The 23060-nt window shown below is 39.9% G+C and overlaps 1 protein-coding gene across 1 annotated transcript in view; it reads right to left on the reverse strand.

Moving 5' to 3' along the window:
- The window catches only part of CAPN15 (calpain 15), a 1742089-nt gene that overhangs the window by 148302 nt on the left and 1570727 nt on the right, over positions 1-23060 (reverse strand). Inside the window, exon 11 of the mRNA XM_044088958.1 lies at positions 14708-14937. Within this exon, the coding sequence (XP_043944893.1) occupies positions 14708-14937 (230 nt within the window). The remainder of the gene's footprint in view (positions 1-14707; positions 14938-23060) is intronic.

A 23060-nucleotide genomic window follows, 5' to 3' on the forward strand; every position in this document is an offset into this window, starting at 1 on the left:
GATGTCGCACTTCACCCGACGTCATCTCTGCTGGTCCTCAGGTATAAAGGCATCAGCCGACGCCATTTTCCTCAGTGTTTCTTGCCCCAGATGCCAGTTGCCCTCTTGGAAGGCTAAATTTTGGATAAATGCCAATGTTTCCAAAAGTAGAAGGCAAACACAAAAATAAGCATGTATGTACATATATACAAACAAATACACCATAAGAGACCCCCCCCCCAGCTAGCTATTAGGAGGGTAAATACCCTAGGAGTACCACAGAGGGGAAGGAGGGTGGGTAATCCTGACTGCAGATGCTATCCAGTTCGGACATCTACATTTATGGTAGGTACAAAACTGTACTATGTCCTTCATGGATGCATCTGCAGTCATAACAAATGGGTAGAATACCATAGCCAAACTAGGGGTGGAGGAAGAAAATTTATGGTGTAGTTAGGATCCCTTGCAGTACAGCAGTGGCAAACCCTGCTCGGGATCTAGAGTATAGAGGTAAATTATAATGCTTGGCAAATGTATGCACGGAGGTCCAAGTAGCCGCCTCAATAATGTCTTTGGTTGCCACTCCTCGTAAGAAAGCTGTGGTAGTGGCTGTAGCCCTTGTAGAATGAGGTCTTATGTTCTGTGGAATTGGTTTTCCATGGTAGGAGTAACAGAATCTTATGCAATTTCCTATCCATTTGGAGATTGTCTGTTTGGAAATTGCTTTTCCTTCCCTTCCTGTTGCATAGGCTACTAAAAGCTGGTCAGTTTTTCTGTTACTTTTGGTTCTGTCCAGGTAGTAGCGTAACTGCCTATGTACATCCAAGGTATGCAGCAGTCTTTCCCCCCTGTTCTGTGGATTGGGAAAGAAGGTAGGTAGGTGGATTGCCTGGTTTAAAGACACTCTGGATACCACCTTAGGCATAAATGTAGGATTAGTTCTCATGGACACCCTATCTTGATGGAAGATTAGGAAGGGTTGCACTGCCATTAAGGCCTGTAGTTCCGAAACCCTCCTTGCTGAGGTAATTGCCAGTAGGAAGGCAGTTTTCCATGACAGGTGTTGCAGATCTGCTGTTGCTGCTGGTTCAAACGGAGGGAGTGTCAACTTTTCTAGCACAAAGTTCAAGTCCCATGCTGGTAATGGTGGTTTCCTAGGAGGTTTTACATTCTTGATCCCTCTGAGGAACTGCCTGAGTAGAGGATGCGAAAAGACAGGTGGATCGAAGCTGTATTCTGCTGAAATAGCTGATGCATGTATCTTGATGGTGGAATAGGACAGGCCTGTATGTAGAAGCTCTGCCAAGTACTCCAGAATGTTAGCAATATCTATGTTCGACACATCTTTTCCTCTTTCAGAACTCCAAATGACAAACCTTTTCCATTTTCCTGCATAGTTCCTTCTTGTTGAAGGTCTGCGGGCTTCAAGGATAATGTCTTTAACCCTTTGGGAAAGGTCTGGGTTAGTTGCTGCTATGTGATGTTCCAGGCAGTCAGTTGCAAGGTTTTTAGGTTTGGATGCATGATGTTGTAGTTGTTCTGAGTTAACATCAAAGGCATCAGGGTATTGACCACATTCTCTCGAGACATGCTCCTCAGCAATGGGTACCAGTGTTGTCTTGGCCAATTCCGAGCTATCAGTATTATCCTTGGACGTTCCTCTTTGATTTTCAGTAGTACCTTGTGCATCAAGGGAAGAGGTGGAAATGCATATGCTGTCAGGCCTTTCCAGCTGAAGGATAGAGAGTCCACCTTCCATGCAAGTGGGTGGAATGTCCTTGTGCAGAATTTTTGAGCTGGTGATTGAGTGGGGATGCGAATAGATCTATTTGTGGCATTCCCCATTTCTTTGTGATGGCCTTGAAGATGTCCGGGTGTAGCATCCATTCGTGAGCATCCGAGGTGGTTCTGCTTAACATGTCTGCTAGGGTGTTCTCTTTTCCCGGCACAAAAATTGCCTGTAACTGGATGTTGTAGCTGAGAGCCAGATTCCAAAGGTCCAAAGTTATTCTGCATAGGGGGTATGAATGAGTGCCTCCCTGTTTGTTGATGTACCACATGACTGTGGTGTTGTCTGTCCTTATCATCAAATGGCCTTCTTTGAGGAATGGTCTGAATTTTTGGATTGCCAGTTTTACTGCCAGCATTTCTTTTTGGTTTATGTGCAGGTGCAACTGGTCTTGAGTCCACAATCCTTGTATGCATTTGTCCAGCATGTGCGCCCCCCATCCTAGGTCTGAGGCGTCTGTTGTGATGGTTTGGCTTGTTCGAAAGTTGTGGAAGGGTACGCCTGGGTTTGACTGGCATGCTTGAGCCCACCATAGGAACTCCTGTTTTAGGCATGGGATTAGTGGGATTTCTGTTTCTAAGCTGTGCCTGTGCTGAGACCATAAATTCTTTAGGTACCACTGTAGCTTTCTCATATGCAGTCTGGCATGTGGGACCAAGATTATGCATGATGCCATGAAGCCCAAGGCCTGCAGAACTTTTCTTGCTGTTAGTTTGTTCTGCTTTGTTAATGCCAAGAAGTAAAGAGGGAGTTCTTTTTGTTTTTCTGCAGTTAGGAATGCCATTTGTTTTACTGTGTCCAATTCCGCCCAAGAATGTTCTTGTTTGGGATGGTATCAGTCTTGACTTTTGTAAATTGACTGTGTATCCCAGGGCTTGTAGCAAGTAAATGACCCTTTGTAAATCTGTTGTCAGCTTGCTTTTGTTGTCCGCTTGTAACAGGCAGTCGTCCAGGTATGGATAAATTTGGATTCCCTGTAGTCTGCAGTGAGCGATTACTGATGCCAGGCATTTTGTGAATACTCTGGGCGCAGTAGATAAGCCAAAAGGCAATGCTGAGAATTGATAATGCTCTGATCCTGCAAGAAATCTGAAGTATCTTCTGCAATTTGGTCGAATGGGGACGTGCAGGTATGCCTCCTTGAGATCTAGAGTTACCAGCCAACACTCCTTGCCCAGCATGGGAAGAAGTTGCTGTAGGGTCAGCATTTTGAATTTTGGGACAATGATGTATGTGTTTAAGACGGACAGGTCGAGAATAGGTCTCCAACTTTTCTCTTTTCTTGGTACTAGGAAGAGTCTGGAGTAGAATCCTTTGCCCTGTTCTGTTATTGGTACTCTTTCCACAGCTCTCATCTTTGTTAATTTCGCTATCTGCTGTAGGGCTTCTATTTTTTGATTTGGGGGTAGGTTTGGCATTCCTCTTTTTAATGGTAAGGTGTGGAAGTGGAACCGGTATCCTTGGTCTATGGTTTGCAAAATCCACTTGTCTTTTGTGATATAGTGCCAATTTTTCGAAAATAAGGCTAACTTTCCGCCTAAAGGTGCTGCTATTTGCTCCCTGGTAGGCGGTGTCAGAGCCAAGTCACTGTGATTGTCCTGTTGCAGTGGCAGTGGTTGTGTCTGTGCCTCGGTTATTGCCTTGCCACTGTCGTCCTCTGTAGGCACCTCCTCTGGATTGATTTCTGCCTCTAGAGCGTCTATTCCTGCCCCTTTGGGATTTTGTGGAGTCTGGAAAGGACCAATTTTTGGCAGGCCAGTTCCTGCTAAACCTTGGGGGCTGAACCTGTAAGAAATCTTTAACTGTTTGTACAGATTTTGCCTTTTCTTCCATTTTCTTCATTACTTGCTGGGCAGGTGTACCAAATAGACTGGCCTTATCCATAGGAGCATCTAACAGCTTTGCTTTAACATGATCCGGTAAGACCTGTTCTTTCAACCATGCATGCCTTCTTATCACTGTGCCAGTCATGGCTGATCTAAATGAAGCCTCCAGTGCATCATAGCCACATTTTAAGGAATGGTTACTAACCTGTTGGATATTATTCACTATTTCTAATACATATTTCTTATCTAAGGATTCATCAGAGGACAGTTTTTTAGTTAACTGATCAAGCATAAACTCTTGGTATTGGATCATATGAAACTGACAGTTTAAAGCTCTAGCTGAGAGAGTAGCAGAGGTGTAAACTTTTTTCCCCATCTCTCTAAGGACCTGGATTCCCTTTCAGAAGGAATAGGGTTTTTTGCTGTGGTCGAGGCTACTGCCTTAGGCCCCTGGGATATAGTTTCGGGATCTGCAAGTGGGGCCTTGAATAGGTGGTGATGAGTGTCTGGCACCCTGTAAAATCTATCTGGTTTGGCAGGGGCTGGAGGTAAAGAATCAGGAGCAGTGCAAACATCATTAAATGCATAATCCACAACAGGCAGTACAGGAGGTATAGCTAAGGGCCTATGTTGTGGTAAGTGCAGAAAAGTCCTAAGCCTTTTTCTTGAATCTGAGAAATCTTGTCCCTGCCATTGGAATTGTTCTCTCATGGCATGTAAGGTTTCCCCAAAGGAAAATTCCTCTGGTGGAGAGGCAGCTGGAATGGATTCTTCAGCATCGGAGTCTTCATAAGTAGAAAAAGGAGCCTCTGGCTGGTCTGTAATGTCTGAGTCATCCGCAGAATCATCAGAGGACACTGGCTCGGGGGGCTCTGCTCTAGGTCTCTTTTCTGGGGCTGAGAGGCCCTGTCTGGGTGAGATTGGGATCCCTAATTAAGGATATTAAATCTTCTGCCAGAGTAAGCATTTGTGAACTTGAAGTGGGCCTGTGTGAGGGGGGTTTAACAGGCACTGATTTAACAGATTTGGCTGCTTTAGCCCTGGCAAAGGCCTTAATAGACATGGCTGCAGGAGGCCTAGCAGCACCACGTGCTGGGGTAGAGACATCCAAAGGGATGGTGTCTGATAAATCACTAGGAACCACAGTTGTAGGCAAAATTTCTGAGGCCGATTCAACTAAGGTAGCAGGAGCCTCAGTAGTAGTCATGGATTCAGCTGAAGATTGACCGGTTTTCTCGGTTTCGGCCGAAACCGAGACACTCGCTTGCTTAACCGTGGTTTCGGCCGAAACCGCGGACCGCGAGTGTCGGTCTTTTCTTTGCGTTTTTAACAATTTGGGTAGTCGGAGGATCCGGCGGCATAATGTACACAAAATCTGAGCCGAAAAACTGTTCAGCAAACTCCGACCGCGCCTAAGCGTTCGTCGGTTGAAGGAAGCACAGGCGAACAGGCTGCTACGTCATGGTCTGGGCCTAAGCAAGGCAGACAGTAAGAGTGGAAATCTTTATGAGGTATTTGTTTCCCACAAGTTAAACAGTTATTGACTTTTTCTGACATCGGCTGAGGCAAGAAAGAGTCCCCAACGGGGTACTTAGCTTTTAGAAGTCTTCGAAGTAGTATTCGGTAGTAGTAATCTCTGGATCTGACCGACCGGCACTTGCGAACAGCTTCTGCTTCGGGCGCCACGCGGCAAGAAAGACTGAGGAAAATGGCGTCGGCTGATGCCTTTATACCCGAGGACCAGCAGAGATGACGTCGGGTGAAGTGCGACATCAGCCGAAGCCGGACCCAGACTTTGGAATCCGGCCGACCGAAGGGCTGCTTGACGACAGGACAACCCATTTGTTATGACTGCAGATGCATCCATGAAGGACATAGTATTTATCCCAACAAGGGAAGAGAACCGAGATTTTACCAATATGAATGACTGCATGTAAAAGTACAGAAAATAGGCAAAAGGGGAATGTATTGGAGAAAATAAGCAAAGAAATCAAGTTACTGGGAGCAAATAACTACAGCTAGAAATGTAACACAGTAGAATACAGCCAAGCAGAATTCTGAATTACAGGTTAAAGACTACCTTCCTTATCTGGGACTGATAGAGTACAGGCAAAGGGAAACGGATAGGGGAGTCCTAAGTGAAAAAATAACTTCGGTTGAGATTTCAGTTGAATCTAGAACAGAATCTACCATTAAAAATTACAACTACAAGAATTAATCAGAAGTGGTTAGAAGTGGTTAGAAAAGATTGGGAAGAGAAAATGGAAAGGCGGTATACAAAGGAATAGTGGGAGAACATCGATGTGGCTCCCGTGTATGCAACATTTAGGATTTTTGCACAGAAGTGTTTGCATAACTATTTTATACCTCAAGCAAACTTCAGAAAATTTTTCCTCAGGTAGAGAGCAATTGCTGGAGGTGTGATGGAAAAGAGAGAGGAATACATACATTTTCTTTGAGAATGTAACTAGTTGGCAGATTTTAAAAATTCCCTACACAGCACTGTGTCAGAAATATTGGTGGAGCAAATGACTATGTTGTTGTTGTCTTTCGGCTTTTCCCGGTTAGGGGTCGCCACAGCGGAACTCCAATCCGCTAATGATTGGCAGTAGATTTTCACGAATGCCGAGGTGCCAGCTCGACGTTCAATCTTCCACGAATGCACTCCCATTTACCCATGTCTTTCAAACGCCCACCCAACCGCAGGGAGGACATGCAGACTCCACACAGAAGGCACTCCCCGCATTCCAGCAGAGAATCGAACGGGAGAACCTCTTGTTGTGAGACAACAACGCTACCGCTGCACCACCGCGGAAGGTGGAGCAAATGACTATAACTAAGGAAATTACTGTTTTGAGTCAGCATATAAGATTTGACGTGCCTAGACATACTAAGGCCTTGACAACTTTAATGCATTTATTTGGAAATACTAGATAATGTAATAATAGAAAGTACTAGAAAATGGAAATCAAGTGCTACACCAAATGTAACAGAAATGTAATAGAAACACTGAATATTGTAAAGGATATAAAAAATTTTGGAGGTGTGTTCTTTAGAAAAGTAAGCTACTCGCATAGAAATAAATAGAACTTGTGGGAACCACACATGTAGTACAATGTTCAGGAAGAGGAGTGAAATTTAAGGGAAGGCAGGACTTGAGCAATTCATGTAAGGTTGGAGTAAATGACAATTGTTAAAACATAAAAAATGTATATGAATATGCATGTGTGTATGACAATGGTTTCTTTTCCTTTCTAATTGTATGCATACACAGGTCTCATACTATTGAGTGAAAGCTCAAATAACTGAAAACAAAACTACTGAGGACACACTTTGGCGAAAGTGTGTTTTCTCCGAAAATGCAATTTTGCTAAAGTGAGCGCAAGGAAATTAAAATGATGATAGAATGGCTTTTGCTGAGGTTGCGGTACACTGGGGATAGGAGAATAGTGCGATCTTGGAGTGAGAATATAAAAGTAGGGTGGGTGGGGGGTGCAGGGGGGCTTGCCCCCCTGCATAAACATGTTTACTGTTTTTTTTTTTTTTTTTTTGCAGACTTTTGCGCAAGTGCTTTATTGGTGGAAAAGCACTTTCGCAAAAGTGTGCTTGGTAGTTTTGCATTCGGTTATTTGAGCATTCGCTCAATAGTATGAGATCCGCCTACCCATTTTGTTGCTGAAAGATGTGTGAAGTTAATAAAGGTGTTAAACATTATTATTAACAGTCTGATACTGGAAGTAGCTAATGTATCAGTCAAGCCAGCTGCTGGTTCTCAACACTTGCACCTTTACACATTTCAAGCTTCTGACTGCAGGAGCGTACAAAAGATGGTAAGATATGTGAAAGGGGGGTGACTGCATAACTGACAGAAGTATGGAAAGACAGAACACACAAGGTCAGCAGTTGACAGCATTTAAAAAAAATAACCAACTCATAATGGAATGTAGGAAAAATAAAGAAAGTGATCTGACAGAATGTCCTGCCCACCTAGCAGCTTGCCTGTGTGTGTGTGTGTGTGTGTGTGTGTGTGTGTGTGTGTGTGTGTGTGTGTGTGTGTGTGTGTGTGTGTGTGTGTGTGTGTGTGTGTGTGTGTGTGTGTGTGTGTGTGTGTGTGTGTATGTGTGCATGTAGCATGTGTTAAATGAATTACCTTCATACCCTAAGCTACATTAAGCAATGCTTATTCCAAGTGCTCCACACCTTGTACATTATTAGCACTTTTCAGCAAGAGATTTTTATGAATTGCTTTTAAATATAAAAACTCAAGGTAATGGCTTGTTGTGAGTTGTGCCATGCAAATACAAGGAAATGAAGTCAAATTGTTACACAGTGATAGTTTTGTGTTCTGCAAGATATACTTGCCTTTCACAGCTACTGATTTCTACAGTGCCTTTAAAACAAGTCCCTGTTGGCACAGAGCAAATTAATGATGTGGTACCATAATTTATGGTGTATGCAGCTTCAGGACTCACATATGTAGACAGTATATGTATTGTACATCGTCTGACAATAAATTGACCTCTCCTGGCTTTTTACTAACAGTGTACAGTGTATTTTAAACACCCTTCCTCTTGACAGTGCTATCGACTACTTCAACTCTGTCTTCCTAGACACTCTAAACTCTCTAGCCCCACTAAGAAACAAAAGGATAAAAACTAATACAGCTCCTTGGTTATCTAAACATACTAAACAAATTATGCACCAAAGGGACAAATTATGGAAGCTTTACCAAAACAATAAACTGCCCAATACCTTGCTCCAATACAAACAACTCCGTAACCTTGCAAAACAGCTAATCACTAAGGACAAAAAATCCTACTATATCAAGCTACAGTCTAAAAACAATAAAAACCCCAAGCAATTCTGGAAATCAATAAACTCGCTTCTTAATCCTGGCCCTAGTAAATCCGACCTTGAACTAAGCTCTGAATTTAACTCATTTTTCATAGAAACTATTTCTGACCTAACCAAGAGCTGTTGGACATGCTACACGTAAAGAAATCCCAGTCCCGCACAGACACACGCTCCAGGGATCTAAACCTTGTCATCACAATGAACAAAACATGCTGGAGGGGGATAGGTTCCTGACCCAGAGACTCCCCAGACTCTGGAATAGACTGCCCATACATGTCAAGCAGAGTGCCTCTTTGGCCCTCTTCAAAAGGAACCTTGATGACTGGATGGGAGATAGGAAATTCACCCCGGTGATCATGTCAGTCGCCCTGCTAAACAGGGGTCCAGGGAAGTAAATACCATGGGACGAAATAGCCAGATAATTGTTATGGCTAGGCTTGTATAGGCCCTAGGGCCGATAGCCTAGTACCAACCTATGAACCCCAACGATAACCCACCAGTCCCTCACTCTTCTCCATCTAACTCCCCTAATAACCATCCCCTTATATTCAAGCTCAAACCTGTCTCCATTAACTTTATAAAAAGACTTCTGTCCAAACTTAAACCTTGCTCTAATGCTCCTGACAATATTCCCTCCTCCTTCCTACAATGTGCTGCTGATGGTAAAGCTCTGCCAATCAGCATCATTAGTAACAGATCTATAAAGGAATCATATGTCCCCAAACTCTGATGCTCAGCTTATATTCTTCCTCTTTCCAAAAGAGGCAACAACACCAACATCTCAAACTTCCGCCCTATTGCTCTGCTCTCACCAATCTCCAAACTCCTAGAAAAGTGCTTCCACCTCCAACTCATGCCTTTTCTAACCCAAAACCATCGTCTTATACCTACCCAACATTGCTTCCGCCCAGGCCATAGCACTATAACCACTCTACTGGCTTTCCTAGAAACTGTCAATCAAGACCGAGATTCAGGACACTTGGTTTCTACTGTTTTGCTTGATCTGTCTAAAGCATTCAATACTGTTTCCCACAAACACCTTCTCTTTCATCTCTCAAACCTACATCTCTCACCAAACACTTTATCCTGGTTCTCCAGCTACCCATCAGACAGATCACAGGCAGTCAAATGGAAGAACTCCACCTCTTCCTTCTTACCTACCCCAACTGGTGTACCACAGGGATCCATCCTTGGGCCTATGCTCTTTAATATCTTCATCAGTAACTTTCACATTGCTATTCCTGATGCCAAAATCATTCAATACGCAGACAATTCAACCTTAGTCTACTCTGCCTCTAACTTCTCTGAATTGCTCACTAAAACCCAAACTGCTTTTTCAACCACCAAAAAATGGATGTGCCAAAACCACCTCTCTCTCAATGCTAATAAATCTAAAATTCTACTATTCACCCCCCAGAAAGACTTATTCCTATGACAAAAATGCTTTCAAAGTCCTTAGTCAAACCAACTCTCCTATAGAAGTGGTTCCCTCCACTAAACTACTCGGCATTACTATTGATGAATACCTCAAGTTTGACATTCATATTCAACAAAATATTAACAAAACCCACCAAAAACTAGGTATGGTATACAGGAATAATCGCTTTCTCTCAAACTCTACTAGGCAAACTCTGGCCACTACTTATCTTCTTCCCTCCTTATTATATGGAGCCCCTCTCCTAACCAACCTGTCATCCTCTATCACCTCCAAACTAGAAAACTGCTATAATAAAATATCTAAATTTGCTACCATATCCAGAAATTCCACCCATCATTGCCTTACCCTACAATCTCTGAATTGGCTAGAACTCCCAGACTACCTAAACTACCTCCAACTCACCACTGCACACAGACTTGTATTTCACCCTACAAAATGTCCAGCTCTAGCAAATATCCTTCCCCCTTACACCCCCAACAGAACTCTCAGATCTGAACACCAAAACTTAACTGCTATCCACAAGCCTAAAGGTCCTGCTGGCCAACTTCTCCTCTCTTTCTCAATAGCTAAGAAATGGAATTCTCTCCCTTCCACTGTAAGAACTATACCAAACTCAGAAAACTTTAAAACCCAGCTTTTCAAACACCTGTCCACTACATGAAAATGTACCTGCCTTCACCCTACCTAAATCTAAGTATATGCCCCCAGGAGGTATTCTCCCAGGTTCCTAAGCTCTCAAACTCCCATAGCTACTTTACTATGAGTGTATCTAAGCTCTCTACAACTCCTATAGCTACTTATCACACAACACAACTGTGTAAATATTGTAAATAGCATCATACTTTAAATGAGTGCATGTAAAGTGTTTTCTACATTTACTTTAAAGGTGTGTATGTAAAGTGTTTCCACACATACTATACAAGAGTGTTTGCATAAGTGAATCTGTATAACCCAGTTTAGATCAATCATAATGAATTTTGTCTGGCTATGTGTGACACTGAATATACATGTGTTGTAAACTGTTCTATATAATGCATCTTTTATACTTCTGTATCTCTTGTATCTGTACTGTATTATGTATCTTGGAGCTATTTTCCATGGGCCTCCACTGAAAATGGATCCTTTGGGCCCAGTGGACTTCCACGGTAATCAAACTGGAAATAAATAAATAATAAATAAATATTTGGTGTTTATATGTATGTATGCAACGGTTGGTACCTTGCTTACCAGTATTTTTGCTACTGTCATGGATGTATCTGCATTACACTGTTGGCACTGCTGACTTGCTCTGTTAAACTAATGATTTTACTGCTGATAATCACAACTGGTAAAGCTAACATCTGCACACTCCCTTAACCATAAGTGTGTGTATATATATATATATATATATATATATATATATATATATATATATATATATATATATATATATTATTTATTTTATGGCTTAAACCTGCAACCAAAGATAATGAGATCCTGCCACCCGGGTATAATATATTCAGGGTTGATCGCATAAAGAAAAGGGGAGGTGGAATAGCTGTCCTGTACAAAAGCTCACTTAACATCATAATTAATCCCATTCAACCACCCCAAGTCTCCAATGCAGAATTATTAGCTCTAAAACTACAACTAAACAATCAAAAAAGCATAAATCTAATTGAGATCTATATCCCCCCTGGGAACAATTTAGAAACAATGGAGAACATTCTTAACTGGATAGCTAACAACTACCCTCAAGAAACTATTGTTCTAGGCGATGTTAACATCGACTGGAACCAATGTTCTTCACACTCCAATCCTATCTTTATAAATCTCCAAGGATTCTCCCAGAGAATATCCTCCACCACCAGAACAGGAAATTCTAACCAAAAAGAGAGTATTCTTGATTGGATACTCACCAATAGTCACCCCCATAAGTATATATCTGGGACTCTCCCCAATGATCTTAGTGATCACCTGGTCACATTCATAATGAAAGACAAAATCATCAGTGCTAGACTGCCCATGTACAGGCTCGTCAGAAACAAAAAAAACTTTGAGCCTACAAAATTTCTAATGGAACTTAAATCCTGTAACTGGTCAAAGCTAAAGTCCCTTCCCCTAGATGAGGGAGTGACTCTCTTTAATGACACATTTCTTAACATACTTGACTCTCAGGCCCCTAAACGGTCAATCAGAACTAAGATACGTATAGCACCCTGGCTAACAACAGAGTCCAAATCCAAAATAACACTTAGAGATAAGGCATGGGACAAATGGCGCACTACCAAGTTACCCCTAGATCGCATTAAATTCCAACAACTGAGAAATGAGACTAAAAAAGCCAACACCCTTGACAAAAAAAACTACTTCTGCCATCTGCAACATGAACAACAACCCCCAGAAGTTCTGGGCAGGTTTAAACAACCTTCTCCATCCAGGCAAATCCTCTACTCCTACCCCTGGGACACTAAGTAGTAAAAGCCCTGAAGAAGTAGTAAATACCGTCAATACTTTCTTTACCGAGACTATTCAGTCCTTAGCCAACCAACTACCTCCCCCCTCCTCTACATTAAAAAATCCTGTACCCAAGTCACTACCCTCCTTTAACCTCCAGCCTATCTCTACATCCTATATCAGATCCCTACTGAAGAAGCAAAAACCAACTACCCTTTCTGCAGCTCTACTCCCAGCTGAATATCTGCAAATAGCTGCAGATGCCATAGCCTATCCTATCTCAATTCTAATCAATAGATCCATAACCGAGGCCACAATCCCCTCAATATGGAAAATATCCTATGTCATTCCACTCCATAAAGGTAGCTCATCCACAGAACTATCGAACTATAGGCCAACAGCCATACTGTCACCACTTGCCAAAATTATGGAAAGGTGTGTCCACAAACTTATGCACTATCTCACCCAGAACAAACTAATGACCAACTCTGAACATGGATTCAGACCTCATCACAGCACGACCACCGCCCTCCTCTCTTTTACCAATAAAATCAACCAAAACCGGAATAACAAAAAAATATCCTCAGCTCTCTTTCTGGACCTGTCGAAAGCCTTTGACATGGTGAACCACCAGCTACTTCTCCACACTCTGAAAACCCTGTACCTAGACAATACAGCCCTTAAATGGTTTCATGCCTACCTCTCGGGTAGACAACAAGCAGTTCTGTGGCAAAATAAGCTCTCTCACCTGCTACCAAATACCATAGGAGTTCCTCAAGACTCCATATTAGGACCTCTTCTTTTCTCAGTCTTTATAAATGACCTCCATTCAGTCATCCCCGAAGCCACCTGTATTCAGTATGCAGATGACTCAACTCTAATATGTTCCGATGACTCTCTACCAAACCTACAAGCAGATCATCATCTGATCTTAAACCCAAACAAAACCAAACTACTTCTCTTCTACCCAACAAATACATCCCCTCCCACACATCTTACTATACAATCCAATAATGGTACCATCATCTCACCAGATTCCTACACAAATCTACTAGGAGTTATCATTGACAACAAACTTAGATTTGATATGCATATCAACCAAACCATTAAGTCCGTAAACAAGAAACTTGGGTCCTTATACAGGATAAAGAACTTCCTAACCCCTCTGGCCAAAGTGGCCACTGCCCGCTCACACCTTCTCTCTACCCTTCTATATGCCTCTCCCGTGCTTTCTAACCTTAACAAATCTGACCTGAACAAACTTTCAGGTTGTTATAATCATATTGCCAGATTTGTAACCGGATTGCCCTATAGAACACACCACTGCTTTAACTTGAAAAAACTTGACTGGATAGAACTCCCTAATCTTCTCAAGATGAACCAACTCATAGAAGCTTTTAAAATTCTTAAACAACCTGATAACACCCCTGCACTGAAAAATATAATAATTCCTTACACCAATCTAAGTTGCCTTCGCTCATCAAACAGACTCCTTGTCCAAACACCCAAATCCAACAATATGGGTGGCGATGCTCTGTTCGCCAACACCACTGGAAAGCTATGGTGCTCCCTCCCCAACAACCTCATGCTTATTACTTCTCTTGTTCAATTCAAAAAGAGTCTAAAACTCCATTTTAAGTCGCATTGGCTATGTCCATGCTCAAATCCAGACTAGCTCCTCTTCGTTAAACCAAGGCCATACTACTTCTCAAGTAAATCTAAACCCAAAAGGACAACCTAGAGTGGGGATATGTAATCAAAAAGCATGTATATTGTACATTAGCCAAACTATAATCTATAATCTGTCTTAATAAATTCACTAGCATCTTTTTAAAGATCTGTATATTGAACTGTCGTAAGTTGTGTCTGTTAGAACAAGGTAGCAAGTGTAGTATGTAGTATGTAAATTGCTTTTTATTCTTCTTCTTCTTTTCTATCTTAAACACTAATATGTAACTATTTGTCTCTGCGACTACGTTGGAGCTTTTCTCCGCTGAAAATGGACATGTATCCAGTCGGACTATCCCGGTCAACAAATGTAAAATAAATAAATAAAAATAAATATTTTACATTTGTTGACCGGGCTAGTCTAGCTGGATACATGTCCATTTTCAGTAGAGGCCCGGGGAGAAAAGCTCACAAAAGGACAACAGATATTATGCTCGTTATACAAAAGAATAAAATGTACAAGTAATTACATTGTTAGGAAAAATGAAATATATATGTAAAAAAAAAAAAATATATATATATATATATATGTATATATATATATATATATATATATATATATATATATATATATATATATATATAAACTTAAATGGCCAGTTCAGTTACATTTTTATTGCATACATGAATACAAACAACAGTCAGCTGCTAGCTCACCATTTGCACTAGATGTTCCAGGTATAGCCATGTGCCAGTGATTAAAGGCGCAGCATACCACAGCATACTCTCCCGGCTCCAACATTACATCACAGCCAACGAACTTCTTCACAGCCCGCTTACTATGGATCATCAGCCTTCCCAAAGTAATCTTATTTCCATTAACAAACACTGCGCGGAATACCATGATGCAAAGATCCAGCAAATGATTATCAACGGTATCCGAACGCCTGGGAAATAAAGGTCAATAGAACAGTGTTTTGAAAATTACATACAATAATAATTTATGTAAGGGCACATTTTATTTGACATTGTTAAATAAGACTAATCTGAAGGGCTTGCCTTTGAAATATATTACTTTCACATGTTTTTAAAACAGATTAATACAAGCTTATACAAAGTAACATAAAAATGACAGACAAAACAGCATATTTTCATCTAAACTCTGAAACCCTTCACTTGGTATTGAAATTTTCACAAAGAAAAGTAAACTTTCAACAGACTAAAATGCAGCAGGTGATAACACTTAGAAATACCCTGCACTCTCTCCTTCCTTTCCCCAATATCTTATCCTCTAAACAACATAACACCATCTTTTTTTGGGGGGGGGGGGTTCTATTTTTCTTTAATAAAGCCCTCTGAATATCTTTCATTGCATATTGTTTAACACTTCAGTTTTATTTTACTAAAAGTCCCTGCTTTTCCACATTTGTTCTTTGTAATATGGATTTTGAATTTTGTAATATAGCAATAACCCATGGCTGGGTGTGGGTAATGCTGGATTTACCCATGGTTGGCATGGTTTGGTCATGAGGCCTTAAAGCCAAAGGTTGGCTAACATTAGCATTACCCTCACCCAGTCATGGGTTATTGCTATTATACAATGACATTATTTAAGAAAAAAGTTACTTACTTTTCTTAAATAATGTCCTTGTATAAGGGAGGCTTGCTGCTCTTCTGCATTTTTCACTGATATCCTGGGGCTTTCTTGATGTACTGCATATGCATATGGGACTTTTGTTCTCACACTTACACAGTACATCAGTGCTGTAGAAAGGAAGCAATGGAGAAAGGAAGATCTCAGTTGCCTTTTCTTTTTTAAATAAAAAAACTTAAAATTAAAATCGTGACCCAATAAAACAATCTGAATCATTCTTCTAGAATGACTGCAAACTGCAGTTTATGAAATAAATTTGAACGCTTTCCTCCTTTATTTAATTAGACTTCATCAGAAAAACATTGTAGGACTACAATGCATTTCTGATGAAGTCTGATTAAATAAAGGACGAAAGCACTCAAATTTATTTCGTAGTCCCTAGCTTGCAGTCATTCTAGTAGAATGGTTTGGATTGTTTTATTAGTTTAATTCTCTACAGTGCAGTGTGGTGTTGGTTAAAATCTGGAACCATTCAGACTTGCGAGAGAGACAGGGTATAGAAAATACAAGGATAATTAGGTACGTTTCTCTAGTTATGCATAACATACTTGATTATCCTTGTATTTTCTTTGTCCATCTCTCTTGTACTTCTAAAGTGTCCGGATATGCAAGTTTGTTTATTTACTTTAAGAAAACTGGAATCTCCATGTCATATATTAATAGAAGAAAGTCTGGGCAACTGGACTTTTTTCTACAGATATATGCTCGATTTACAACAGGCACCCTGGTTGAGCTGACCAATCAACATCCTCGTTTTTGAATGTTAATGGCCAGTCATTGTATAATACTTAATATTGTACTCCTGGACTGAGTCTGAAAATGGACCACAGCCACAATGTATTACACCGGTTAGCAAACACATATAAAGTAAACATTCTTAATCACAGACTTTAATCCAAAATGAGACTTTTTCAGCACTACTACACAGGGACCATACAGTTTCATGGTAACATCCTGGCTTTGAAGACAAAAAGTAGGTGGGTCTTGAGGTCTTCCTTTCATCTCATCTGTGAGTTACTACAACCTATTTCCTCTGATGTGGAAAATGTGAGGAGACAGAGATGCAGAGGAAAATCAGGACTATATTTTGTCAAACAATTATAGTAACTTACTAGAAAGATGACATTCTAAATTTTAGAAGGCAAATGAAAGCAGTATTTCTGATCATGTCATGAACACCTACAATTATATTAAATCCTTCACAACTGTGCCACTTTCTTTCAAACTTATCAGAATGTGGAGGGAAAATCATAAAGAGCCAATCTGCAAAACTGGTGAAAACTTTAATCTCTGTGAAAGCCATACTGGACTGGTTCCTTAATAAAGAGTGAGATAAAACTCTTAACTATTACCCAAATGATCCAAGACTAATTAATACAGGAAATGGAAAACTAGCCAGGGTGGGTGGCAGCAAGTTGAGTGACGGATGTAAAGTTATTCATCCGTGGAGGAGCAGAGTCACCCTGATCAGTTGCTAGACTAGGTGTACTTTGAATTAGCACAGAAAACAGGTATACATGCTCACCAACCTGCATGCAATGTAACCAGATCTAAGCATGACTGGAAGTGTGCATGCATGAGGCTCAGCACTATGAGTAACACATTAGGGCTGCCTCAGTGTACCACAAATTAGACACTGCAAAAAAGACCCTAATAGGTGCCTGGATGAAGGTCTTCCATGACAGCTGTTGCCCAAAGAAACAAATGGGCCAAAGGAGGGGCTAATGGTGATCATCCACCATGGAGAAAAATCACGCAGAAAGAAGTGAAGATCAGACTTTAAAAAAAGCATTTTTCAGCTGAAAACAATGTACTGCAGCAGACTTGCACTACTTTCAAAAACAACTGCTCTCAACAGTGATGTGGACAGAAACTGTTACAAAGCCAAGGGTGGTATTCACAAACACTGTTCACAGGTAAGCAATGTGCTGTGCTCAGTTTGGCAGAGCTGTGTTGAATGCCTATGGTGGGATTCAGAGACATGCCTAATTACCAAACCTCTGAATCCCATTGCAGCCCTTCAGTTAATCTTATTGTACTACCTGCCATGCAGTTTTACTAACTGAGAGTATGCATTCCATTACTGATGCTGCAGATTTGTAGCATGGAGCTTCGTAATGACAGTCTGTTCTATGAGGGGAAACTGTCTTCCTAACGTAATGAATGGATGCAGTGCAGCTAACAGACATGCAAACTCTTCAGGCATTTACATAGTACAAGCATTTCGACATTCGTGTTGTTTATTTGCGAAGTAGTACAAGCATTTCTAAAGTCTGAATTACTCTACTATGAAAGTTTGATATGACTGATTATGACTGACTATGACCTTGATGTGCAGTTCCTAAGATTAGCTCTGCATATTCTCCAAGGGTGTGCAAGGCTCCCTTGCTCAGTATGCAACGTTTTGTGAATACTGTACCGTATTTAAAAATTGTGGGCTCTATAACATATCAAAAATTGGCACTTCTACAAAGTTACAAAAGCAATGCTTGAACTATAACATGTTGCTGTCCTTTTTAACTTCCCTATATGTTCTAGGTTTATAATATTGTGAGTTGATTGAACCCCATTCATAGGATACGATACAAGCTCATAACAGTAGTATTGCTTCAATCTTTGATGTTTCCCAAGAGTGCGCTTCTCCATACCCTCTATGAACCCAGAACTGCTTCCTTCGGCCACTCATATGGGGTTACACGTATTAGTAGAATATTTAAATAGAATTGTGCAAATTATTTTATTAGTCCTGTTGTTTCTACTGCTACTAGAACTGTCTGGATATCCTCCTTTCATACTGCTCTCATTTCTGCTCTCAGATTCTAGCATTTGATTACTTTTTGTCTCTCGATTTGTAAAATACTATCATCACTGGGTGTAGCAATTTCAATTTGCCTTTTTCATAGACCAATACATGTGGTTTTCTTGCATCTTGATTCCATGTTAAAGATGTTAATATCTTTAACCAGACATTATATACTAAATCTGGAAATGAAGTTTTCCATTTAAGAGATTTTCTTAATTTTGTCTCAGTTTCTTGGCCTGTTACTTTATTCCATTCATATTCTCTATATTACAGCTTCTTACTGTTTCTTTTAATTCTTCTATGCATTAGACACCTTTGTTATGTTCAACAGAGTCCTTTAAGTTCAACAGACTTGTCATAAATACTTCTCTGAAATGTACACATTTCTTCTTTATTTAGTGGTATTTCTATTGCTTTTGATTTATTTCCTAATTCTCTATAAAAATCTTTTGGGTCATCAATGAATTGCTTATTTTGTAGTTTTCCTTTATATTTATTTGCACCTTCCAGTTTTTTCTGCTTGTGCTTACATTTTTAGTTTTTTTATTGGAAACAGTGTATGATAAATCTGGATCTGTTTTAATACTGTGTTGCTTTTACCACATCTGTCCTTTAAAGAATATTTGATAATCTGTTCCCTTTACTGTATTCTTCTAAGGGTGCTATTTCTTGTCTTAGTTACTTCATAGTTTTCTATATCTGATGCTTCCATGATGACACTCCACTTGTTCTCTTTCTTTCCTCTGTTATCATATATGTTTGTGGCAGCACTTTAAATGCTATTAGTTTACCTCTACATCAATCTAACCCATTTGATCTGTTTCTGTTATATCAAAAAATTCTCTCAATAGTTACTGATTACTGCGTTTATCTATTTTACCACTTTATTGTCTCTAACCCTCTTTTATTTTCTTTTATTATTTGCCTTTTTTTAGACTACTACATCCTTCTACCACAGGGGCCACCCATCCCATTAACTTGGGTAAGAATGTTTCCATGTAGTGCAGATTCTACACTGCTTTCTTTCAGTCTGGGCACCAGTGCATACACTAGGAGTGGGCACTTTTTTATCCTGAGACCTGTGCACTCGTTTTTCTTTTTGCCCTTCCTTTCCCCCATGATATATCTGAAATACAATCTATATGTCAGTGTTATCTTAGCAAGACTGTACAAAAACAGGATCCGGAACATGGAGGTACTTTTCTAGACTTGAACCATACCAAATTCCTCAGTATTTACCGGTTTTGAGGGCAAAATTATTGGGGTGCCATGAATTCCCGTGTGACCCCTTTAATTCCAGATTTTTTTTTAATTTACAACTGTGATAGAGAATGTAGTAAAGTACTATTACAGTTTCGGATGATCATTCACTCTTGTACATTGTAACGGTCACAATTTCACATGAAAAATACATACAAAATTGAGATACTTTACAAATTTCATTAGGTAAATGAAATAGGTACCATGACAGGAGCTACCATGACATACAGCAAGCTATTCTGTACCTACTCAAACTTACAAGTTAAAGCTGTAATCCTGTAGGGAAATAATGAGCAGCAGAAAAATAAGGGGAAGGATACACATTTAGAATTATTCAAACTTTTAGTACTAAAGTGTTCTGATTTGCCAAAAATGCTACTGTCACAAACTGTAACCAAAAGTGGAAACATGAAATTATTCTGAAGTCCAGTCATTGGTTAATCATGACTGCAGGACAGGATTTCCAAAGTAATTAGTACATTAAAGGAATGATCATCTGCTCAAGATGACAGTGGGGGTGAGGAGAATTAAGCAATGACCCAAAGTTGTAGCTGCAAAAGAATACTATGCAGGCTGACTGCAAGCACTAGGGTTATCTCCAAGCAAGCTCATAACCTTAAACCTGGTACCTGCCATCATAACTAGCCACCATAAATCCTCGACCAGGCACAGATGCTATCCCATGTTACATTCAAACAAGCTTTGAGCCAAGTAACTTTCCAGGTAAACAATGAGAACCACACATAAACAGGAACACTGAAGTACAACCCAGTAACCTTTGATTGACACCGAGGTTCACAAATAAATATAAGCGCTTTCATTTTTAAGTTAAGTTGCTTGGTTACCACATGATTTTATACAAGTTCTTAAAATTATCACCACCATATCTGAAGTTTTAACTTAAAAAATTAGAGAGCTTATATTTTTTGTGAACCTTAGTGTCAATAAAAGGTTACCGGACTGGTTTCTATTTCTGTGACTATATTAACGTTCCTGTTTGTGTGGAGTTCTGCAGTTTGTGAAAAGTCTTATGAACAACAACCACCAGTCAAGTGACCTAAGAAAACTTCCAGCATACATCTGTGTGTAGCATATAGTTGCAAAGCCAACATAAAGTCCATTTATAGGTTCATAGCAAAATGAAGGACTCTGCTGGGTGGCGGGGGACAAAATGACCACTCTTAGAAGTTGAGAAGGTATCAGACCACTATGCTTTTTCTGGGACAACATGAACATAACTTAACTCATTCATCCAAACAGCATAAGACTTCAAAATGTAAAATGATCTTTATTACCAATGGTAAAACACAAATCTGCAACTGCTAATCACTAACTCGTAACTCTTGGTCAAAACTGGATCATCAAAACATTCCTTTTCTTCCCAAAATTCTTTCAATTTTACTAAGATGACTCCCTATAATTCCAGTAGAAAATAACTAAGGAGTACAGGCATGTTATGTTTCCAAACCCAATTTTCAGAAGGAAACTCAACTACAGGGCAGTACAGTAAACAGCATATTACCGGGTTCCAAATATTATTCTAAGAAGTGCAATATTTCGATGTCTCTGTTCAGAAACTCGTGGTCTGCATTCCACTACAGTAGTCATGGCAGGTGCTGACATGGTGTGTTGCATGCACTTAGGCTTTTCTGGTATCTCTTTGCCTTTACTGATGGCTGGGTCTGGTGGAACTTCGGAAGGCAGGTTCCTGGTATAGAAAAATGGACTTGTTGGGAAGTTGGGTGAGTGGCTGCGGTGGGAGAGATTATGAAGTGTTTTTTTTCCAAGTGTATTGGCTAAATGGCGATCTCGGGTGACATTTTAAGGCACACGGTGGTTAGAAAATAACAGTGCTCTTGTAGTTTTTTCTGCAGGTTTTGGTATTGAACTAATGATTATTTTTATGTTATGGCATTTGGTACTTGCTGTTGACTCTATGGTCAGAGATTTGATAGCACTGGGTTTTACAGTTCTCCTGAAGATAATAAAGCTACTGAACTGGCAGCATACCTCTCAATCTCTCAGAAATCTGGACAAAGCCAAAAAATATAATGGGACAAAGGCAGAGAAATAAGGACAGGTTTTAAATATTGCTCCCGTATAGTTGCTAGGTTTTGCATTATTATGTATTTTGAGGTATATGAAGTCTGATGTCAAATGTCTTCTTTTTTTTATTTAGTGACACCAATTTTCATGTTGGTATCCCACAATTTCATTGCAATGGGTGGGGTTATATGATTATGTATGTAAATGTTATGTTAATTACAGTCCCAATTTTTGGCTAGTTGTACCTACTTTTCATGGGCCTTTGCCCAGATTTTTGATGTTTCCAGGTTGACAGCTACGACCTGAGGATGAATTTATTTCCAGCAATACTACTCTCCTTCTCTTGCTGATTCCATCTCCCCATTAGGACCAATATGAAAACTGTTAGACTGGTAAAAGGCCAGTAAAAGACAGGCAGCAATTCAAATACTGGTTATTAATTACAATGCTTAGATGCCATCAAAAATAAATCTGGAGAAAGTAATAAAAAAATCAATCGAAAAAGAAAAAAAGAAAAAGAAAAGGTTCTTTCTCAAATTAACATTACAGCTGCTCAGAATAAAGCAGTTAAGTTTCAGCTTTAGTAAAAGAGATGACAATAATTGAGAGACAAAGTGCTAAAAAATTACTGAGCCACTAGAAAAATACAAGTCAAATGTCAAAAGTTTGGAAAAGAAGAAGCTTTATGTAGCTATAAAGATTAGCTAAAAAAATGCAGAAATCAGTGAATGAGTTGAGGGAAAAGTCTGGCTGAATAGGTTTTTCAAGAACAGCTATTTCACAAAACAGTACAGTCAGATGACAGAGCATGCAGATAAAACATGAGATGTTTTGTTGATACCATAGAAATTGGGAAGAAATCATCTGAAATGGTGTGCCACAGCAGGTTTTGTTAATTGAGAGGGCATATTGTGTATGTGTTCCAAATCTGGCCATCATAAAGCAGCCAAGACTCATATTATAAAATTCAATCATACAAGCAGAACAACCTGCTCCTGACAAAATGTTGCAGAAGGGGAAAGTGTTAAACACCGGGCACACCACAGCCTTTGTGGAACATGACTATTCTCTGTACACCAGGAAGAGAAGAACATTTGTGAAGTACAGAATCAAGTTTATCCTCACAACCAGCAGAAAACATGCAGGTGTAAGACTCAATCTGTTATATCCAGCTGTCTGCAGAATATATTTACTGGTGGATCCAAGATATTTTGGATGCTGAACAGACTACTGAGTTAATAAAGTTTGGTCAACAAACATTGAACCAGCAAGCTAGAGGGGACTCTGCTTCTCAATCTTCTGACAAT

This window comes from Protopterus annectens, chromosome 12.part0, assembly GCF_019279795.1.
Source record: "Protopterus annectens isolate FY-2018-M chromosome 12.part0, PAN1.0, whole genome shotgun sequence".
Lineage (NCBI taxonomy): Eukaryota > Metazoa > Chordata > Ceratodontiformes > Protopteridae > Protopterus > Protopterus annectens.